We start from the raw sequence: 23,324 nt of genomic DNA on the forward strand, positions 1-23,324 counted from the left end.
CTTAGTGAATATATGCAATCCTATCTGAACTCCAAAACACATAATTTAGTACATAATTATGGAATTACAGTTAATACACATGGTATTCTGGAGAGAATAGTTAACTTTAATATGACACAATTTCCTGAATTGTTAAGACTCCAGCGTCTACATACTTAGCAATAAATCCTACAATTCAGCGGGGCTTACTTCTGAGAGGGCTAAAAGTGCACTGTATGTATCTTTGCTGATATGTGTTTAATATGCAAAACTATCTTTCTCCAGAGTATGGCTGAAGATTTGAATTCATGTTTAAGTCAAATTAAAATGTGTGACAAAGTGGGGACCATGAGTTGTGGAGAGTTAAGAATGAGGTAATGTTTCTGAATTCTGAGGTGATCCCCTAGCAGCAAGAGTGCTTATGTTGCATTTTTCTTTGTAACAGGAGCTAGGAAGTGCCTACTGCAGTTTGCAGTAGTATCCCCACCCTTTTACAATGGGTAACTCCAGAGAATCATTAGTTTTAATTGATCAATTGGTTCAGAAAAATTAGTCTGTATGTTTTGAAAAGCATTTCTTTTCATATGCACTAGAAATGTTTAAAAAGATGGACTTTTAACCTCTCTCCTGTAATTTTAAGCCTTTGTATCTATAATCTTCTGAAGCAGATGAAAGGGCAATCTAGTCCACAATTTTCTTTCTCACAATGGCCACCCAAATGTCTGTGGAAGGCCAAAAGCAAAACAAGAGTACAATAGCACACTCCCAGTTGTTTTTAGAATACAGAAGCTATTGACAGTCATCATGCCTAGCAGTAGTCAATGATAACCTGGTCTTCCATAATTTGACTCCTTTTAAAGCCATTTTACTTGGCAGCCATGACTACTTTTTGTAGTAGCAAATTCTGTGCACTATTTGATGTAGCACTTCATTTTTTTCTATCCTGCATTGGACTAGCTTGGATTCTAGTATTAAAGGAGAAACATCTCTATCCACCTTTACTGCAGTAGACATTCATATTATACTAACAAACGAATTGTGTAAAAATTTTAATTTATTTAAAAGGATAAAGTGTCTGTGGCATAAGACACTGCACAGGTTTTAAATTGAGAAAGTCTTACGAACAACCCACACAGAGTTTTACATCTGCTTTCATTTCTCTACAGTGGACTTTGTGCAGCCATATGCAGTGTAACTGCTGTGTGTCTTTTTTTCTCCCTCCAAGGAAAGGGAAAGACCCGTATCTATCTCACTGAAATACCATCTTAATTTCAAGCCTGATGGTGCTTTCAGTTTCAAACCTTAGTGTAGTAGACTCATCTCTTGACATCAGAAGAACTTCACCATGTGTACAATGCTCTATTGAGCTGCCTGATGCTGGCTGTACCATTTGGGTTACAAATAAACAGGACCATAAGAATGCTATGAAAGTGCTTGTATTGCTCTGTCCAGATCATCTACTGTCCCCTGAAGTCTTTGCAGGCTAAGCTGGACATTTTCCTCCATCCATTCTTCTACAGCAGATGCATAGAAAACCTTTTCCATGGCTGTGTGTAGCTCCTGCATCACAGCATTCCATTTGGTCAAAAGCCTAAGAAAATAGTGACAGAATACAATTGTCATGAGATATAAGAGGTTTTTGCTTTAACAGCAGGTGAATCTTCTCAATTCATGCTAAAGGTTGTAGGCTAAATACAAGTGGATTTGTACCCAGCCTCTTCTGGGAAAATGATGCCCTTCACCAATAGCTTAGAAAGTTCATAGAAAACTTGTGTGTTTTCAAGGCTGGAGATTCCATAGGAAGATTTGAGAATATCTACTGTAATGGCTTCCACAGACTGAACAAAATTCAGTGAAGAAAATATTCATGAGGGATTGATTGATCAGGGACCCCAAGTTACCTTAATGCATCTGGCTGAAAATGATGAATCATTATAGGATGGATCTTCTTCCTCTTTCTGTGGTAAGGACTAAACCAGCCTGTGACATACCTAAAGCACATATGAATATGAATATGCCACATGGTAGAAACATCACATAGATTTCAGATTTACAAAGCATTTATGCAGGATGGAGTAGTTACTCATTGCTAACATTTAATCGTCAGGTTCTGTGTGCTGCAGGATTTTTTAAAAAAGGTTTTTCCCCTATGTATAATAGGAAAATAAGTTATTCTTATGCTGAAGTGCAATCATATGTATCTTTACTCTGAACTTTGCTTTTCTGAGTTCAATGGAGCTTACTCCAAGGTAAGTGTGACTAGGACACCAGCTTCAGTTTTCTTGTTAAAACACTGTCAAAATTACATGTGCAGTAATGCACTTATAGACCAAGAGTGCTTTTCTCAGTATCCCACCTGTTGTTTTCCAAAAGTTCATCCACCGAGGGTTTGAGGTAGAATGCAATTTGGGTCACAAGGGAGAGAATTTCACTTCCGGGGAAAGTTCCTGAGATGTCACTGTTTAAGAATAAAATCCTTGTGAATATTCTGAACAAATTCTGATACTATCACTCATTGGTGAATACAATAATGCATTGATGGAGAAACATTAACAACCTAAGATATGTAGTTGACACTGTGCTACTGGCAGAAAACAACAAAGACTTGGAATAGTAAAGAAAGGCAAGGAAATGCTAAAGTAGGCTTAATGTTGAACATTAATCACACAAAAATAATGACCAAAGAAGATTTACATGAATTCATTCTAGCTGGCAAGAAACTTGAAATAGTAAGAGTACCCATACCTTGGATCAAACACTGATCAAAACAGAGATTGCAGTCAAGAGATCAGGAATGGGAAGGGCAGCTATGGAGGAACAAGACAAGAACCTAAGGTGCAAGGATATAATACTGAACACTGAAGTTAGGATCATCCAAGACATCATATTCCTCATCACCATGTATGGATGTGAGAGCTGGACAGTGAAGAAAGGTGCTAAGGATACCATGGAGTGCCAAAAAGACAAACAAATGGGTCCTAGAATAAATCAAGAACAAAAAAATACCATAAAGGGCCTTTGAATAAAAAATATGTAAAGTGCAGTGCACCTGCGTCATATGTGAGCACGCCTTATGTGGCTTTCAGCATATGTGGAAAGCTGCGCTGGGAAAGGGGCGGCACACCCCATAAGGGGTATTGCTGTGTGCGCCCATGGTGCGCACGTGCTGCTGCCTGCATGAGCCCCATTCATTTAAATGGGGCTTGAGCACAGGCGGAATTCCCTTTACGCGAGGGGTGTGTGTGTCCAGAACAGATCACCCATGTAAAGGAAGGACAAACTGTATCAGGAAAGAATGAGCTTTGCTAAGTCCTTGGAAAAGTTACTTTGGGGAGGAGCTACAACTGCTGTAATACTCCAGCCAACATATCTAGTGGCCATGCTAGCTGGGAGTTTTTGGCATCTGTTGTTTGTAGTCAATTCATTGTTGACTTATGCAATGAGAGACCTCCAAGAGTCATGGTCATCAACAACCCTGCTCAGGTCTCACAAGCTCAAGGCTGTGCCTACCTTGACTGAATCAATTCCTCTGCAATATGGCCTTCCTCTTTCCCTACTGCCTTCTACTTACTGTATTCATCAGTGAGTCATGTCACCATGTGTCCAACCTACATTTTAACTCTCTTTTTTTGGTCATTTTAACTCTTAATGATAGTTCTGGCTTGATTTGCTCTATGACCAATCCATCTGCAGAACTCTGTTCCAGCACCACATTTCAAATAAATTCATCCTGTTAGCTTTCTTCACTGCCCAGCTTGCACAACCCTACATAGTAACTGGAAATACTGTAGCACGGTATTATTCTTAGTTATTCCATGATATATCGTCACAGCTCAGGATCTTACCTAGTTCATTCATATGAGTTTATCACACTGGAGCTAATTTCGGCATTAAAGAGTAAAGTGCATTTAAAGCAACCTGTAAATAAAGCGAAAATGGCGAGTAATTGCGTGAATGATTATCACACGCAATTGTGCAAATAAAGTGATATTGGAAATGCATTGTTGCTGAAATCCTGAAAGTAAAAAGATGTGTGTTAATGCTTCTTTGTGACCACTTTAATGGCAGGTTTTGTGCGACATCATCTGAAATCTTTTCACATAATTATACAATTTTTCTGGGATATTCATGGTATAAACTCACAATCTTCTTCATATGATAAACTCCATAGCTGCCTTTCTAAGCCCCACCCACTTTCATATTTCTTAACAACAGTCTCCATTTTGATTTATGACTGAGTCAAGATATAAACATCTTTTAACTAATTCAGTGCGTTCATAATCTACTTTTAGGTTGTATAAATTATCTGGTAGACACAGTCCATCCCCTCGCCTAACTCTTCCAAGCTCTGAATTTGCTCATAACCCTGGCTGTCTGATGGTTCTCTCTGACACCTGTATGCATAGTGAAAGTGAATAAGACTGACGCATTTTTTTCTAACGATGCCCAAGCTTTTCCATCCCCTCTATCACTGAAAAATGGGAGATCAGTTCCATACCCTCTAATCCAGCCTTTCTCAAATAGTGGGGCGGGCCCCCCGGGGGGGGGGAGGGGGGCGCGAGGCTCTGTTATGCAGAGGTGTACTTATAACAATTTTATAGACAAATGATACTATTTACAGTCGCGTGGGGGGCGCAAAATGTTTTCTTCTTCCTAGGGGGGGCATGACAGAAAATAATTGAGAAGCACTGCTCTAATCCAACCTTTCTCAACCAGCACTTGAAATAATTTTGAGGACTCAGGGAACCCCACATGAGAATTATTATATCTACAGCTCAAAAACATGTTTCTCCCCCCTCCCCAGTCATTATTTTTTCAGGAACTCCTAGTGACCTCTCATTGACCCCTTGGGTTCCAAGGAAGTCTGGTTGGGATGCTGTGTTCTATTCTGTGATGGTAAATTATTTCAAATTAATAACTCTGGAATTCAATGATTTGATCACTTTTTTGACTTATATTCTGACCCTGCAATTGGCTGACAGAGAGACCATTCCTCTTTTCATATTTAGGCTCTCTCCTAAAGGATACCTCTTTTAGTTATAGACACATTTATGGATAAACCATTGCAAACCACAAACTTGGAGCTTTTACCTCATGAAAGTGTCTATTTCCAAACTGGAGATCCCTAGGAGCTTTTCAACATCTTCTTTCACTTTTTCTGAATAGCCACCTTGGGAAACAAAAACAAGAATATTTTTTTAAATGATCACATCTTATTATTAACCAAAATTGGCTAACAAACTTAAACTGTTAATTGTTACACTATCAGTATAAAGGGGAGGCAGAAACTCCAGAAGTGTCTACATCAGTACTTGGGCATGGTGCTGTCTACCTCAATTGACACTCGTGTCAGTGGTGGTCTAATGTCTTGATTGCCTATGTAAACATATGCCGTTCCTCAAGAAGGATGAACCTATGACTCTTTAAGTCACCAATGGCTGCATCTGCACTGCAGAAATAATGTCATTTGACACTGCTTTAATTGCCAAGGCTCAGTGCTATGGAATCCTGCCATCTGTAGATGGTTGTGGCACCTTCTCTTCACAGCTCTGTGAAGAGAAGACTATGTGAATATCTCACAAAACCACAAATCCCAGAATTTCACAGCAATGAACCATGACAGTTAAAGTGGTGACAAAATGCATTATTTTTGCAGTGTGGCTGCAGCCAAGGTCTACAAGTTATTGTGCAGGAATTCTTAAAGATGACTTAGAACCCACCAGACCATTTAGGATGCAGAAAAACGGTCAGAGCGTGGTATAAAATAGATTTTGAAGTTATGGGGTAAGCCTGAACACATTTGATACAGCTTGAAGGTTACATAGTTTCTGGCCAGAACCTGAATTTCTGAGGTTTCCTCTTTAGCCTCCATTGTCTTATACTGCCACTTTGTGGTAACTCCCTTGCAGCCTGATTTTTGACAAACAAAAACCAGGGAAACAATGTACAGGCATGCTTCAGCTAAGAAAATATCTGACAAAGAACCTTTTTACAAAGTCTTTTTGTGCCAAACCAGCTCCCTCTTTTCCTGCTTGTCCTCTGTGTCTGGGCATGTGCCTTCATTTATCAGCCTATCGTGACCTCATGAATTTCACAGGATTGTCTTAGGCAAGGAATCCTTAGAGGTGGTTTTGCCAGTTCCTTCCTCTGAAATATAACCTACGGTACCTGGTATTCATTGGTGGTCTCCTTTCCCAAGTGCTAACTTGCTGCTGGATTTAGAAGAATCAGCATTGGGAGAATTATTTAACAAAATCAGTATTGGGAGGATGGCTGGAGAAACACATACTTTTGGTGTCAGGTTGCAGAAGCACATATGCAGTAAATAATGCAATAAAGCTTGAGCAAAGGAATTCTGTTCTAATGGATCTTACTGTTCCTAGCATGTTAAAAGAACATAGCCCTGTAAATTTATCCACCAAAATGGAAATCACAAGAAAAGGGTCCTTGTGATTCTACTGTAGCTGTGTGTGTCTCCTTACAACAGATGAGGTAAACAGTGTCTGCCTCCAGAATCCCTTACTAAGCATTACTGAGGAAAACTGAGTGAAAAGGGGAAAGCAGATACACCTGCCTCACTAGCCACCCCAGTATGTTACAAAACAAACATAGAGGTTTGGCCAATAAAATGGATATAAGAAAAGTGGAAGCTGGTGAAAGAAAAAAAATCCCTGGAAGAAGCTTTAAAGTGCTCTCTAGAAGGATCAAAATGTTTCTTTTTTACTTATGTAAGGCTTGCCTGACCTGGTTGTTTTATTTCATGTATGCAAATTGTTGTTGTTTTTTTTTTGGGGGGGGGGGAGTTTGCTGAAAATGGTTCAAGTTGTCTTCTCTACCAAGTTAAACAGGTTTTTTTAACTGAGGTATATTTATATACAGCTTATAAGGTTTACATTTTCCTCATTTGTGCCTTCAGTGACCCAAACATATTTTATGGAACTTTAACTGCCAGACTTTGCTCACACAAATCAATGGGAAGGATATGACGGGTTACACCAATCCTTTATTATAGTATATATGGTAAGTATGGGGGAACTTGTGGCTCTGCAGATCAATACATGAAAAGTAATGTTGAAAAGCAATTTATTTCTATCACACATTTCAAAGTAACTTGTTATTACACCTTATAATGTTGAAAAGCCTACAGTGTTACCCAAGGCAGTTTTTACTTTTTAATGTTTTCCATTAAAAATTCCTTAGGGTTGAGAAAAGAATGCCATAAAGTACCTCTAAATTGCCCTTTGAAGACCATTTAAAAAAATAATTTGAAATAGTTACTCATTTTGCACATGATATAACTTTGTTTCCACTTGTTGCATTGTCTTTGAATTATAGCTTTATCACGATCTTGTTACCAAAAAAAGTGACTTATTACAGGTAATAGTTTGCAACGTATCTTTTTGAACTCTGCTCTGGGTCTTTGCAACTCTTATCAGTCCTAGCCATCATAGCCAAAAGTGAGGGGCAAGGGGAGATGGAGTCGAGAAACACAGAATGCTAATAGAATCATAGAATCATAGAATCGTAGAGTTGGAAGAGACCACTAGGGCCATCCAGTCCAACCCCCTGCCATGCAGGAAATCCAAATCAAAGCATCCCTGACAGATGGCCATCCAGCCTCTGTTTAAAGACCTCCAAGGAAGGAGACTCTATCACCTTCCGAGGAAGTGCATTCCACTGCCGAACAGCCCTTACTGTCAGGAAGTTCCTCCTAATGTTCAGGTGGAATCTCTTTTCCTGTAGCTTGCATCCATTGTTCCGGGTCCTGTTCTCTGGAGCAGCAGAAAACAAGCTTGCTCCCTCCTCAATATGACATCCTTTCAAATATTTAAACAGGGCTATCATATCACCTCTTAACCTTCTTTTCTCCAGGCTAAACATCCCCAGCTCCCTAAGTCGTTCCTCATAGGACATGGTCTCCAGACCCTTCACCATTTTTGTCGCCCTCCTTTGGACACGCTCCAGTTTCTCAATGTCCTTTTTGAATTGTGGCGCCCAGAACTGGACACAATATTCTAGGTGGGGCCATATATAATAATATATGGGCACTAAGTATGAACTATGCTTAACTGGATTTAAGAACCATTACCTTCTAGTAAACAGTGTTCGGCTCAGATGTGAGAGTGGTAAGGGTCACATTTAGCACATTTGGGCTACTTTTGTACCAAATCAGGAAACTTCAACTGATTTGGAATATGACAGCTAGAATGATTACAGGTACATCCAGGAGTGAACATATAATCTTAATCTTAAAATCACTCTTTTGGATGCCACTTAGTTTCCAAGCAAAATACAAAGTATTACCTTTAAATCCTATATGGTTTGGGTCCAGAATACCCATAGGATTGCCTTCTCCCATACAACCTGCCCTATACACTCAGGTCCTCTGGGAAATGTTTGCACCAACTGGCTAAGACTAGACTAGCCAACAGTTTCCCAAAAGACCTTTTTGTCTGCTGATTTCAGACTTTGGAATGACCTGCTGGGAGAGATACAATAGCTGAAAATGCTGACAGCATTTAAAACAACATTAAGGACACATCTCTTCTGGCAGGCCTACCCAGTCAATTTTAAATCATGATGTTTTAATTTGCATATTTTTTTTAAAAAAAAAAGTACTCATATTTTTAATGGTTTTATACTACTGTATTTAACTGTTCGTTTTATGTGTTTTCTTTCTTTTTTTTTTAAAAAAAATGTGTTTTCTATTTACCCCAACTTGAGTCTTGAGGAGAGGAAATAAATAAATAAATAAATAAATAAATAAATAAATAAATATTTCATTGCAGACACTACCATCTCAATGGCCACAACATCAACTTTCCGTGTGTAAACTGATAGCCATACATCCCATGTTGTTATCTACCTTTAGGTGCATGAATCAATAAATCAAGGGAATGTGGCTACCTATCAGATTCTGCTATAGATAAAAGTGTATGTCTTGAATAATTAGAGTTGGGATCAAGAAATTTAAGCCAAACAGCTATTTTGAAGGGATGTACATATTCTGATACTAATACTGCTACATCCAGCTTAGATCTGATTGAGGAGGGAGTCATATTATACCATTCTTCAGTGTCTGGAGACATACAGCTAGTGATGGGACTCCTACAGGCAGAAGCTCACACAGAACAGAGAAGTGATCATACCTGAAGGGAAAAAAAAATACAGAGCTGTTAAGTAACAAGTAACATAGGCAAAAGTGTTGCAGCAGCAATAGTAGCTTCCTCAGAAACTGCAGGTCTAGTATGACACATTTAAAGCCCACTAAATGTGAGATAATATATCTGCAGATATTTTTCCAAGACAATTTATTTAGAATATTTATACCCCACTCTTCAGCCACAAAGGCTCTCAGAATGGTTTAGTTTGTTAATTTGACAGTTTGCTGCCCTCAGGCTTACAGTCTAAAAAATATTTTGGTAATAATGAATAAATGGCATTATTTGTACATATACTCCATATGAATATATGGTTGGTTTCCCTTGCAAAACTGTCTCCCCACCTTTTTGATTTTAAATGGTGGGGGAATTGAGAGACAGAATTCAAAATGAGGTTTGGACTCCAGAAAATTTGAAGAAGTTGGTGGGGAAAACACTGGGAAATATAGAGAGAAAGAAAAGAAAGAAGCGTACGCTACAGTGAAATGGGGAAGGGAGAAGGAAAGAGAAGTCATTAAGAAGATAAGCAGTATGAATAGGCATTCATCCTTGAGCTGATTCTGAAATGTCACTATTCTGATTCTAAAATGTCACTATTTTAAAGTTTCTCCTATTGTTAACCCCACAGAGCACTGGTTTTTGTTTTTTTTTCATGGAAAGGCATCTGTGTATTAGTTATTAAATTTACATCCTACCTTTCCATGAAAAAAAAAACCAGTGCTTGAAGGGGTTAACAGTATTGTTTAACACATAGCCTCTCCCAATAAAAATCTCCTTGCCTTCTATACAAGGACAACAGAGAGGAAACCAGCCTAGCTTCTCAAGGCAAGGATTTTCACAACTTGGAAGCAGCCACAGTGAAAGGCTAGAAATTTGTGTGCTGTTGTACTTTAACCTGAAAACTCTTAGCCTCCAGATCTCTCCTAAGAGGAGAGGCACATCAATGTTCAGTGTACTCTTCAGCTGCATGGACGATTTTGTTACCTTTGCCAGCCAGTCAGCGTGATCCCTCGGATGATACCAGCAGGAGTGCTTTCAGCCACTTTCAGCCACTGCTGGTGGTTTTTAAGGTGGTGTCCAATGAGTGTCAAGCACTGGTTCACACCAGTGGCCCCTTTAAAAGCACTAGCAAACCAGAGCTTTGAGAAGTCACACTTCTGGTATTTTTCTATAAGATTTACTGGAACGCAAGAGAGGTGAGAAGAGAAGCAGTTGAGAATGTTTATCAAAATGGTACCTCTAGCAAATGTTCAGGAAACAAGAAGGTAATTCCTTTATTGACTGTTTTATCTACTAATTGAAAGAGACTATTTCTTACATTTATATCTTGCCTTTCCTCTAAGAAGATCAAAGCAGAATATACGTGGGTGACTCCAGCACAAATACAGACCTTTTTTCTTCCCAACAAAAAACCTGTCCTAACAATCCTGTGACTAATCCTGGTTTACCCAGCAAGTTTCTGACTGAAGGAGGATCCAAGCCTAAGGCTTTCTAATCTTATTCCAATACCAATCCATGAATGGAGAACCAGTGACCCACCAAACATTGAACTCGAGCTCCCTTCAGCTCTAGTCAACATTCCCAATGGTCAGGGGTGATGTTATAGTTCAATCATTTTCTAGAAGACCCCAAATCATTCTGCACTGCTCTAGCCACTGACACTGAACATATCACACTGAGAATTGCCAGGAAAAATAGTATCTTTATTTATCACATTTACATTTCATCTTTCTAAGGACCTCAGGAAGGGTTATACCATTTTGTCCTCACAGCCCTGTAAGGTGGCAGTTACTTTGATGATTATGAATCTACAATGGGAGTTACTCTATTTTAGACACACAACAGGACACGCACTCTTACTTTTTTCAAGAAAAGGCATAAAACAGTACGAACCTTTACTGTCCACTTCCAGATCAGGAGAGTAGTCCCAGATCATTAATTCTGTAAGCTGTGCTATCCCAGAATCTGTAAGGAAGCAGAAATATGATTATCCTGCTTTGATGTATCTGTCCTCAAATGGTTACTGTTGGAAGATTTTTGCATTCTCTTTCTCCCTCCTTAGATAGATAGGGATTTCCTACATGCAAACTCCTCCCTCTCTCCCTCTCTCTCTCATTCAAACTAACCATGTGGTCATTCCTCCTTTGGGACTAACAGATATTTTCTCTCAAAGATTTTCTCCTGAACTGTTGTATTCTCATCTTCTCCTTTCTCAACTTTCTTTGGAAAGATGGTGAGATAAATATTTTTTTCTCTATTTGAACAATTCACTAGCTAGATTAGGATATAGCCTTTATGTATATATAGATTAAAGCCATTAGTAATTTTTTGTTTGAACTATAAGCTACTTGTGTTGTTTTTGAAGTCAGTCTCAGTTCTTAGGGAAGCATAGACCTGATACAGACAGGCCAAAATAAAGCTGCTTCGAGTCACTTTGGAGGTATGCTGTTTAAACGATACATGCGTTCTAAGAGTCCAGAAGCTGCACCAAAGCCAGGTTCCAGTCCTATGCATCATTGAAACACCATACCTCCAAAGTGACTCGAAGCAGCTTTATTTGGCCTGTCTGTATAGGGCCATAGTTAGACAAGGGCACATTTCTGCTACTCTGATAATTTAAAGCTAGACTCTAACAGGCTTGGTTTTGATATTTTTCATATTTAAATATTTTTGTTTCCTGAAGCCTTAGGAAACTTAAATTATCCTAATGTTACCACCCGGATTTCTTCATACAATTTACAGATGTCCAGAAATTTACAGATGTTAAAAACAGTATGCTTTCTGGTGAGCTGGAAAACCCCCCAGCAAAAACAGAAGAGCCGAGAACAAGCTATATACTGGCAAGACTGAAAAAGAAAGATCCCTCCTTTACCAATTTGTATTTCAGTACTGAACTTGTGCTTTACTTCTTCTGGGATTCACCACAAAATTTAAATTTTGGTATCTGTAGATCTATTCACATACATTTCATAAACATACATTAATGGGTTCTAAATTTCCTAGTCCTGCCCTTTCATTTTAAATTGAGAAATTCTTTATATTTTCATATTTTTCCTTTAAAAAATGAATGTTTTACTGTTACTCTATTACTAGCCACACTTTTAATCAAATACTCCTTTCATTAGTGGCTAGAATTATTAATGTGTTTATATGTTGTAATTAAATGTGCACAATTGTATAGCAAACCACTGCAGTTCAAACAGCACCTTGAATTGGTCTGGCAGTTTTCAAAATACTGTAATATTTTTACCTATGATTTTTAACCTCTTACTATTTTCAGTGATGCCCTAAAACTCAAAAGTATAATACAGATCTAGATGTACATATTGTCTCAGGACACTGAAGCAAACATTATTTATCATGAATGCTGATTTTTACAATGGGTACATCTGTCCCCTCTAATAAAAGGGACTTACGTTTAAGCATCTCTGAAATTATCTCTAATCACAATGCATTCTGTTTTGGCAGAAATAAATCATATCGCTAAAACACTGCAAAGCTGCTGCCAGAATCACATTCCTGGTGCAACATACCTCTCAGTATTTCTTCTTTCATTCCCCTCAACATGTCATCCCACACAACAGGTTTTACTGTGGGATGTGCTGAGACCACATGGCTGGCCACAGCTTTCATGTGGGCCAGGCACAGCTTTTCAATGGTATTTTCTCCTTGTTGCAACCATTCTTTGGATTCTTCCCCTTCACCAAGGTAGTACACCTAGACATGTCAATCACAACAAGTTCAATTTAGTTACACTTTGACCACCATCATTTAGTTGCTGTTGCTTTATCACTAACAGAATGCTACTAGCTGTGGGGCTGGAAGGAAATAAAGAAGGAGCTTCTGCAAGGAAATTCCATGGCAACTGAATGCTGCCCAGTCCATAATATCTAGATATATTTATTACGTACTCAGTCATCCATGCTCACTATGAAAATGGAATGAGGGTAGGACCAGTAATGTAGTGGAGCCAGGGTTTGAATAGTTAGAGCCCTGCAAAGTTTTTGATGAGCAGGTATCATGGCATCATCTGCCACCCCTTTGGACTCCCCTACCCTCTTTGAATTTAGTGGCAATCCCCACAGTATCCAGGCAGAAATGCATTTTCACAGCAATAATGTATCGCTGTGAACTATCCCTGTTGTAATCCAATTTTTTTTTAAATTGCCCTCAATTTTCCTCTGGTATGGGAGGCATGTTCACCATGTTTTGGGGCCTTTCTGGGCCATTTTAGCAGAAATGACATCCTGTTTCAAAAAAGGCCTCTGCCAGGCTATTGATGCACTGCAGAAATAAAGCCATTTGACACCACTTCAACTGTCACGGCTGCATCCTGTGGAATCCTGAGATTTGTAGTTTTGGTGAGGTATTTCGCCTGGTCTTTCAGAGAGCTTCTCTGGAATTTGGTCATTTGTAATTACCAAATTATAAATCCCAGGATTCCAGAGGATGGTGCCATGACAATTAAAAATGGTTTCAAACTGCTTTATTTCTGCAGTGTAGATATCCCCTAGAGGCCTAGACCTAAATTGTCGGGGGGGGGGGGGGGGACAAATGCACTCCCAGAGGACATTTTAAAACAATGTACTCCCCCCAAAATTTCAAAAATTGTTTTTGACTACTACAGGGCTCTAAACATGATGGAAATGTCCTTCATATCCCTTAGAGAGCAACTGGGAGCATTTTGTGCAACAATATTTTTGGCCCCTCAGAATCAGCATGTGTAGTGGTTAGAGTATTGGACTATGATTTTGGATACCAGGCTTCAAATCCTCACGCAGCCATGAAAACCCACTAGGTGACCATGAGCAAATCAAACTCTCTCAGCCTCAGAGGGAGGCAAAAGCAAAACTCCCTCTGAACATATTTTGTTAACAAAACCCCGTGATACAGGTTTGCCTCAGGGTTACTATAAATCAGAAACAACTTGAAGGCACAAAACAACAGGACCCTAGGGGTCACAAAAATGGCCCTGGACCACACTTTGCCCACTTCTGCCCTAAGGGGACAGTTGTGGCACAGCACTTGCTAGAGACAACAGTTCCTATGCAGAACCATCTCACTGTTCTTGTAATAATTTCAATCCTAGGTTGCATACTCTACCTCATCACAGCCAATGTGAAACCATCGAAGGTCACCATGCAGAGCTACCACCTGGTCTATCATGGTGCAAATGAGCCTCAGGGATTCCTTGATATGTGGGTTCACAGTGTTGGGGAACATTGCCACTTCCCGCAGATGACAAAATTCTTTGTGCTTCAGAACAAACTGCAGAAAAAGCAAGAAGTCAAAAATACAACGTGACCAAAAGAATCTGCAGGGCTATGAAGGCAGAATCCACCTATCAAGTGTAAAACCTGCTGAACTTTTCAGTAGTTAAAAAAATCTGCAGCATATTTTTGTTAGAAATTCAACTCGAAAAGTAAAATATTCCTGCTCCCCGATCCAAAGGTATGAGAGAAGAAATTGCAAAAGATATTTTTTGATTACAGAATCTCCAAATTAATATGGTAAAGTTAGGCATCTGAGGAAGTAGACCAAGTCTACAAAAGCTTGCATTACAATTTCTTTTACACAGTCAGTTTCAAAGATGCTACAAGATCCCTTTGCATGGCAAAGCTAGAATAACTGGACTACAAGTTCCAGAATCCCCAAATTATGATAGCAAAGCTTGTAAGTTATTTTTGGATTACAGTCTCTAGAACCTCCAAACCAATGTGGTAAATCTTCAAAAAGTTTATTTTAACAATAGCTCCCAGCATCCCCAACATGGCCAATGGCCATGCAGAAAGATTCAGGAAGTTGTAAAATAGTACCATTGGAGAGAGAAGTGAATGCATCAATAAAAAGAGAGTTTTAAAAAAAAAGAAGTTCCCAAAACCATGCAGATGCTGGCGGGGTGTGTGTGTCAGTGAATAAAATGTGCCCTTCTTTTGTCAACAGAGATATCACAGTAACTTTCCAGTAGGTTATAGTGATACAAACTTTGTTATTTTATTATGATGGGTGAAATTGTGTTTTGTTTTCTGTTGTTATTACTTTTTTCATCTCCTCAACCATTGTTTTTATCATGTGTGTGAAGGAAAATCTAAATTACTGAGAGGATCAAGGCTTACTGCTTTTGTGTGATGAAGTATAGAACAGCTGGAAGAGATCCCAAGGGCCATCCAGTCCAACCTCCTGCCATGCAGGAATTATTTCCGACAGATGGCCATCCAGCCTCTGTTTAAAAACCTCCAGAGAAGGAGACTCTACCACACTCCAATTCTTCTTGAACTGTAGTGCCTAGAACTGGACGCAGTATTCCAGGTGAGGTCTGTCCAAAGCAGAATAGAGTGGCACTATTACATCCTTCGATCTAAACACTATACTCCTATTGATGCAGCCTAGAATCACATTGGCTTTTGTAGCTGGTGTATCATACTGTTGATTCATGTTTAGCTTGCGGGTCCTTACATTTGTCCTGCTGAAGTTCATTTGATTTGTTTTGACCCAGCTCTCTAATCTGTTAAGGTCATTTTGAATTGTGATACTTTCCTCAGGCGTATTAGCTATCGCTCCTAATTTGGTGTCATTTGAAAATTTGATAAGCATGCCCTCTATTTCATCAACTAAGCAATTGGTAAAGATGTTGAAAAGCACTGGGCCCAGGACAGAACCCCATAGCATCCTGCTAGTCACTTCTCTCCAGGATGAAGAGGAGTCATTGAGCATCTTTTCGGTATTGGTCAACCAATTACAATAGTTGTATTGTCTAGCCCATGTTTTACCAGCTTGTTTGCAAGAATATCACAGAGGATCTTGTCAAAGGCCTTACTGAAATCAAGACATGCTACATCCACAGCATTCTGTTCAACTACCAAACTTGTAACTCTATTAAAAGCAAAAAAGAAAAAAAAAAAAAAAACGCTAAGATTAGTCTGGCATCACTTGTTTTTAAGAAATCCATTTTGACTTTTAGTAATCACGACACTCCTTTCTAAGTACTTACAGACTGTCTATTTAATTACAGTATGTGTTTGGAGAAACCATGTAACTGGAAGTAGAAAGAAATACCTATGACGTCCATAGACACTACTAGACAGCAAATAAATAAATAAATAATCTCAAGTAAGGGAATATTACATACCTCCATGTGTCCAAATGTCTGTATGAGAGGGATGATCTCTAAGTCATGCAACTTTGCCAGCTTTAAAATTTCTTTAATTTCAGATGTACTAGAAAAAAACAGGGCTGAGTTATCAATGGTGTATTTCATTGCCAGAATTCAGGATTAGAATGCTAAACGTTATCTATCTATCTATCTATCTATCTATCTATCTAAGATGATATATCAGTATCAATTGATCAGTCTCTGTCAGACAGTATCGTTCAGTCCCATGTTGACTATCACAGCCAAGGCTAAGTGTACTCCCTGTCCACGCAGGCACCAGACCAAATAAACAAACATAATGCATAGTAACATAATCATATAAGCACAAGCATTGAAATTAAGTCCCTCTGGGCTTGGGAAACAGTTTACAACTGTGCCCTCAAAAGAGTGTTTTACTCTTCATAACAACAAGCCACTCCAGGCCCTTGTGGCTACTGCAAAGTATCAAAACCCTACAGTTTCCCACTTGATAGTCAGTTAATTGTTTTTATTAACAGAATTGGTAAAATTAAAATGTACTGTAGTTTAAAGATTAGCAGTTTCTGCTGAAGGTTTAGAAAAGCATGCTGGCTTTAGGGAGTGCTTTTACTGATGTAGATCAGAGGGATAGATGCTCTGCTGTCATGTCCTCCTCTTTGTATTTCTGCCCTTAACTACTTTCTTCTGAGCAAGATCTCTCATTTGCTTGCCACCTCATCTATTCCCTCAAGCTACAGCTAAACATTTCATATTCTGTATGTATATTGCAAATATATATAAAAATCTAATATGACTGTGGTCCTCCGGCCACAGAATCTGAATTTTTGGTGTATGTGAGTGCACACAAAATACTGACCCATCATCCAGTATTGAATGATAAATCAACATATAGCTAAATCTAATGAATTCAATGGAACAACTCTATTGTGTTGTTATGTGCCTTCATGTCAGCTCTATGGCAACCCTATCATAGGGCTTTCTTTGCAAGATTTATTCAAAAAGGGTTGCAGCTGCCTTCCTCTGAGGCTGAATATGACTTGCCCAAGACATCCAGTGCGTTTCCATGGCTGAGTGGGGATTTGAACCCTGGTCTTCTGTGAGCCTAGTCTAGCACTGAAAACACTACACTACACTAGTCTAAGTAGGACTAAAATTATTTAGGCACATGCTGCACATCCCCATCTGTACAAGTTCTTTTTTACTAGTCCCAAAATTGTTAGCCCAACACTGCTCCTTTGCCATGTACCTTCTTTCTGCCACTTCAGGTCCTACTCTTTTTCTGGTAGTTTTCTGTCTAGTCCTTGATCACCACTGTTTCTATGGCTCTGGGCACAAACATAAAATCACATGCCATTTACTGTGGATCAATCAGTCTAGAATAACTAACTTCTTACAGGCTTGTATTCACAAAGCAAACATAACTGAGTATGTCAGGTATATAAGCTAAGTGCCTGGCTACCATGGGGTGGTAGTGGTCAGGATGTACCAAAGATAAAAAGCAAAATCACCACCGAGGTCAGAGCCAGATATTTGAATGCAAAGGGCTTGCCTCATAGTAGAAAATTAACATCAGTTTTTAAGCAGGTATGCATATCTGTACATGATCTGAGATGTTAACACTTAAAAAATGAGACAAAATAACCAGAGGCCAAGTCTCAAACTCTACAAAACTGAGATGCCAGACAAATGGAAGATCTCATTAGGTAACTTACCTGTATGCATCATTTGCACAGACTGGCTTCAGCTCCCCATCATAAGGAAACATATCTTCATATTCAAGGAGAATGCCATTTGCACCCAGGGCATGGAGCAATGGGAAGATCTGTAGGTTGCATAAAACATCTCACATCTCAAGCCCATGTGGATTAGTTAAATCTGTTTTTATGAGGCATTAATATAACTTACAATAGGTCTGTCCAGATAAATCCCTTCCCACCTTATATACTGTAAAAAGTTTGCCTTTTTAGTTGTGTATACAGCTTGAGTTCCGTTATCCAAAATGCTTGGGATTGGAAGTGTTTTGGGTTTTGGAATACCTGTATTTGCATATACGTACATTGTAAGATATCTTGGTGATGGGACCCAAGTCAAATCACAAAATTCATTTATGTTTCATATACATCTTATACACATAACCTGAAGGTAATTTTATATAATATTTTTAATAATGTTGTGTATGAAACAAAGTTTGTGTGCACTAAATAATCGGAAGGCAAAGGTATCATTATCTCAGCCAATCATGAAAAAAGTTTTAGTTTTTAGTATAGTTTGGATTTTGGAATTCTTGGTAGGGAGACTAAACCTATATTATCATAATTTTTATTTATTTTCTTCGTGTTCTACACCAGTTGTCAACAGTAGAAAGAAATAAAGTACCCTAAATAAAGCCTAAGGCTACCAGGCACTTTTATGGGAAAGGGGGTACAAAATAAGGGCTAGAAAATCAGGCAGAACCTGTAAGAAAATCTTCATTTCTTCTGAGCTTTGCTGATTTGTATGTATACTTAAATATGAACAGAAACAAATGAGATAAAAAACCATCCACTGGCTCTGAGAATTTCCTCTGCAGTTGTGTTTTGTGCAAGTATAAATTCTCACAGCAGCAGAAGGATAAATTGCTGTTATGTGCATAGTAAATTGACTTCTGGCATACCAGCAGACACACTGAAGTAAGAATACATGATAGCTCTACCAGACATGTGACTGAAATTTATAAGCTTTTACAGAGATGATTTCGGCAACTGATTAAGAAGATTGTATCTGCACAGTAGTATGTCCATGAATAAATTCTCCATAGATGCATAAACGATTTATAAGATTGGTCCATTGCTGCTTATGCAACCACTGCTCTATAATTTAATGGTTCCATGGTGCTGTCCTGTCCCATAAACAGGAAAAACAGTATCTTGACCGCTGTGGCTACTCTGGAATTTTAATAACCAGCAGACAACATATGCCACAAGATAATGCATGGTGGCTTATTAGAGCAGTCTGACTTCCAGAGAACTCATCCAGCAGATAAGATTCTACAACAAATAGCAATGTGACACAAAGCAGAAAATCTGTGAGGCCCTAGCTTAATCCTGATATTGACAGAGGGAAAGAAAGTGGCTAGTTTAGTTTTGTAGAATCCTCTTGAGTATCAAAGCTGTACATGCTCACTAGTGTACAGAGACAGGACAAAGACCATATATAAGTAGAAACTTCTACACGAGGGCATGAAAATAATAATAGTGGCTATGGAGAAATTAAATACTAATCTGAGGGCTCGTACAGACAGGCCAAAATAAAGCTGCTTTGGGTCACTTTGGAGATATGCTGATTCAATGATACATGCGTCCTGAGAGGCCAGAAGCTGCATCAAAGTTGTGCTCCAGTCCTTAGGACTGGAGTGTGGCTTCTGGCCTCTTAGGATGCATGCATCATTGAATCAGCATATCTCCAAAGTGACCCAAAGCAGCTTTATTTTGGCCTGTCTGTATGGGCCTTTAGATGCAGTTAGTTCAGACAAGAACATCATCTAGTTTAGTCCTGTTTTGTCACCATGGAATTGACAAATCTGCCTTTAAAACATTACACGCAGAAATGAGAACGCAAGAAATGCTGTATGTTATTAACGAAAAATGTGTAGGCTGAGACACTTTCCCCCTTTCATTCTGTGAGTGAGAGACTCACAGCCTGTTTGCATGGTCTAAAAGACTCATGTTCCCCCTGGCCTTACACCGTCCTGTCCATATGATGCAGGCCATTTGCCCTGGGCTGGGATTGGCCAGTCCAGACACCAATCTGGTAGCCACAGACTGATTCTGGCCCAAAGGGGCCTTATTCTGGTGTAAAAAGGCCAGCTGTTTGTCATGGCATTGCCAGAAAACTCCACAGTGTCAACAGCAGATCATATTGCCCCACACGCCCCATACCTGCCGCTGCTGCTGCAGTTCCTCACCATGGCCTCTGATGTCCGAAGGGATCATCTGGCCACGTGGGCGTAGCCATGTGCCCTGTTTCCACCATAACAGGCTGTGGTGGGGCCCTCCAAGACAGATGTAACAATGGCAGCAGGTACGGGTGTGAAGTGGCAGTGGGTCCATTGTACAGTAGTGAGCAAGTGTGTAAACAACAACCCTATGCCACAGAGGCCAGGAACTGATCTGGGTCAGAACCAGGGGCAGGATACCACAGCTTTGGCCTCTGGTATTCTCCCATCTGCTCAGACCCTGAGCTGAAGGTTACTTTCCTATGAACTGACTACCTCTACGGTGCAAGTGAACCCACAAATGAAAATAAACTTGATACAAGTCAGTGTAAAAAAACTGAGCTTACATACAGTATATCACTAAACATAACCACTACATTTAACTTGAACTTCCTGATTACACCGGCTAACATTATTATACCTCTGCCAGGTATGAGACCTTTGGTGGCGCTCCCTTGAGATCCAAATGTACCAGGTGCAATTCAAATGGCGAAGAAACGATCACACTTTTTTCTTCCATTCCCTGCAGTACATCTAAGAGCTACAAAACCACGTTGTGTGTCTGGAAAAAAGCAATAAAGCTTATGAATAAAATTATTTCCCCACATAATTAAATAGAACTTTTTTTTAAAAAAGGAAAGTTCCTACAACTGTAATTAAACTTGTGAAAATCGAAAACATGGTACATGTCAAAACAATAATAAATACAACAAGCCAACAATGCCTCAGAATCAAAATGAAAAGCAACACTTTGAGATTTTATTATTTGCAAATATACCCAATGTGTTTTGAGTAGAACGGATCCAACTGATTTTTAACACTGTTTTAAGATAAGGAAGAAATCCTAACCAAAGTGCGTAAGAGCTGGTTTCTTTATTACAGGTATATTTCCCAAGGAGCCCAAGGCTCTGTACCTAGTTTTCCACCATTTAATCTTGCCTCCAAAGCAATGTACAGTAGTATATATCTAAGCTTATTTTAAAAGGCAATATTTAGATGGAACACCATTTTGACTGTCTGGTGTAAATTCATCAATGCCCTTTCCTTAGGAAGTGGGGCTGCCTCTCAAAGGAGGTTTCTCTTTGTGTTGCTAATTGGAGTTTAAATTTTACATCCTGGACTTTTTGTTGTGTTCCTTTAAGTTGTTTCTGACTTATGGTGACCCTAAAGAGAACCTATCATGGGATTTTCTTGGCAATATTTGTTCAGAGAAGGTTTGCCATTGCCTGGGGCCGAGAGAGTGTGACCTGCGCAAGGTCACTCAGTGGGTTTCCATGGCTGAGCAGGGGTTCAAACCCTGGCCTCCAGAGCCGTAGTCCAACACTTAAACCACTAAAGTAGTTTGGCACCCCTTTAACTGCCATGGCTCCATCCCATGGAATCCCAGGCTTTGTAATTTGCTGAGGTATTCAACCTGGTCTTTCTTTGCTGGACATAGAATCACAGAGTTGGAAGAGAGTTCTGCTGTTTCACCAAACTACAAATCCCAGGATTTTTTAGGACATAAAGTCACGGCTATTAAACTGGTGTCAAAGTGCTTTTATATGTGCAGCGTGGATACCTCCTAGGAGGGCCGCTCTGGAGTCTCTTTGGAAATGCTAGGAACTGAACTTGCCCGCAAAAACTGGACGCATGACCTTCTGCATGAGCTGCTGTGGCCATTTTCTGTATGCAAGGTGACCAGATGTCCTCACCACAAAGGAGGACAAGGCGCCGCAAGATGAAGGGGCTTCAAGAAAAGCGCAGAACGTTCCAAAATGGAAGCCGAAAACACTCATATAAATATAAATTCATGCTTCTTAGTCATGCTCAAAACGGAGGACGTTTTGGACTTCCTCCTGGGCAGAAGACTGGAACGTAGGACAAGTCCTGGAAAAGGAGGATGTTTGATCACCCTATCTGCACAAGAGATGACAAGTCAGTTTAGGGAGCCCAGTATTGCAGCCAGGTGCGAGAGAGGAGAGGCTTGTGTAAGGGACACAATGTAGGGCTTCCAGTTTTGGACACAGAAGGAGAAAACAAAATCAACGCATGCCTAAAGTTTGGCAGCTCAGAAGGACCCATGGGAACGAACAGTGACCCATGAGGATTTTGCTTCAGCACATCAGTAGATCGATTGGGTATTATTTGCGCATTCTGCAGCCTTGTGTTTTAGCATTCATTTTGATTGTGTGCGTTTGATGATGTACCTCTCTTTGGCGAAACGGGTGTCATGAATATAAAATAATAGCCACATAAAATATCATAATGATAACAGTAATAACAATAATAAGTACAAACTACATAATGATACAAACTGATAATAATCCTAGGGTCTGTAGCTGTTTTGTTGTTGCGCTTGTTGTTACTATTATTATTGTTACTATTACAAATAATCACTATAAAGATTATTATGGGGAATAACAACATGAAATAATAAGCTAATGATGCTATAAATAGTAACAATAACAAGTACAAACTTTATAATAATACAATAATACAAAGTAATAGCAATAATTGTAGAGTCTGCAGGTTTGTTATTGTTGCTGCTGCTATTACTATTATCTCAGCTCCTGCTGGCAGAAAGAGCCCTGCCGCCTTCCCTGTCGCAGCGTCTAGGGCTGCGTCCACACTGTGGGAACAATCTGGTCTGACACCGCTTTAAACTGCCAAGGCTCAGCGCTGGGGTTCTGGGGATGGTAGTTTGGCAGCTTGGGCGCCATGAAGTGCATGCTTGCTGTTCTTGGCTGCATCCACACTGGAGAGATAACCCGGTTTGGCCCCGCTTTAAGTCTTTCTTGGCTCTTTGCTATGGAGTTCTGGGAGTCGGAGTTTATTGCGGGCCAACAAACTCCAACTCCCAGAATTCCACAGCACAGAGCCAGACAAGCTAAAGCGGTGCCAAACCGGGTTCTCTCTCCAGTGTGGATGCAGCCAAGACCAGCAAGGGTGCACTTCATGTCTCCCAAGCCCCAGGAACAACAGGAGCCTGATTCCTTCCTTCTGCAGCAGCCTCCCTCTTTCCTTGCCTACCTCTGCTCCCAGCAGCAGCAGCAGCAGCAGCAGCTCCGTCCAGACTCTGTGCTCGATTAACCTGCCT

At 39.7% G+C, this 23,324-nt stretch overlaps 1 protein-coding gene across 1 annotated transcript; it reads right to left on the reverse strand.

Moving 5' to 3' along the window:
- Nucleotides 1-56: 56 nt before the first annotated feature.
- LOC149322114 (hexosaminidase D-like) lies at nucleotides 57-23,295 on the reverse strand. Its single transcript, XM_089534792.1, has 13 exons — nucleotides 23,258-23,295; nucleotides 20,667-20,807; nucleotides 17,985-18,094; nucleotides 16,270-16,357; nucleotides 14,244-14,408; nucleotides 12,674-12,857; nucleotides 11,034-11,105; nucleotides 10,125-10,320; nucleotides 9,046-9,128; nucleotides 5,071-5,149; nucleotides 2,336-2,437; nucleotides 1,881-1,970; nucleotides 57-1,570 (listed from the first exon to the last, which is right to left on the reverse strand). Exons 2-13 carry the CDS (start codon nucleotides 20,763-20,765, stop codon nucleotides 1,402-1,404), a joined length of 1,437 nt encoding a protein of 478 aa, XP_089390918.1. The 5' UTR covers nucleotides 20,766-20,807; nucleotides 23,258-23,295; the 3' UTR covers nucleotides 57-1,401.
- Nucleotides 23,296-23,324: the final 29 nt, after the last annotated feature.

The sequence above is a fragment of the Sceloporus occidentalis genome, unplaced genomic scaffold, assembly GCF_023333645.1.
Source record: "Sceloporus occidentalis isolate IW3139 unplaced genomic scaffold, rSceOcc1.0.p SCAF_1, whole genome shotgun sequence".
Lineage (NCBI taxonomy): Eukaryota > Metazoa > Chordata > Lepidosauria > Squamata > Phrynosomatidae > Sceloporus > Sceloporus occidentalis.

Bases quoted from the DNA above. Each gene is read 5' to 3' on its own strand.
- LOC149322114 (XM_089534792.1), bottom strand. From the start codon at position 20,765: ATGGAAGAAAAAAGTGTGATCGTTTCTTCGCCATTTGAATTGCACCTG. The intron at 16,358-17,984 runs GTAAGTTACCTA...GTTTTTTTCTAG, and splicing joins TGTGCAAATGATGCATACAG to TACATCTGAAATTAAAGAAA. The intron at 11,106-12,673 runs GTATGTTGCACC...GCTTCCTTACAG, and splicing joins GAAAGAAGAAATACTGAGAG to ATTCTGGGATAGCACAGCTT.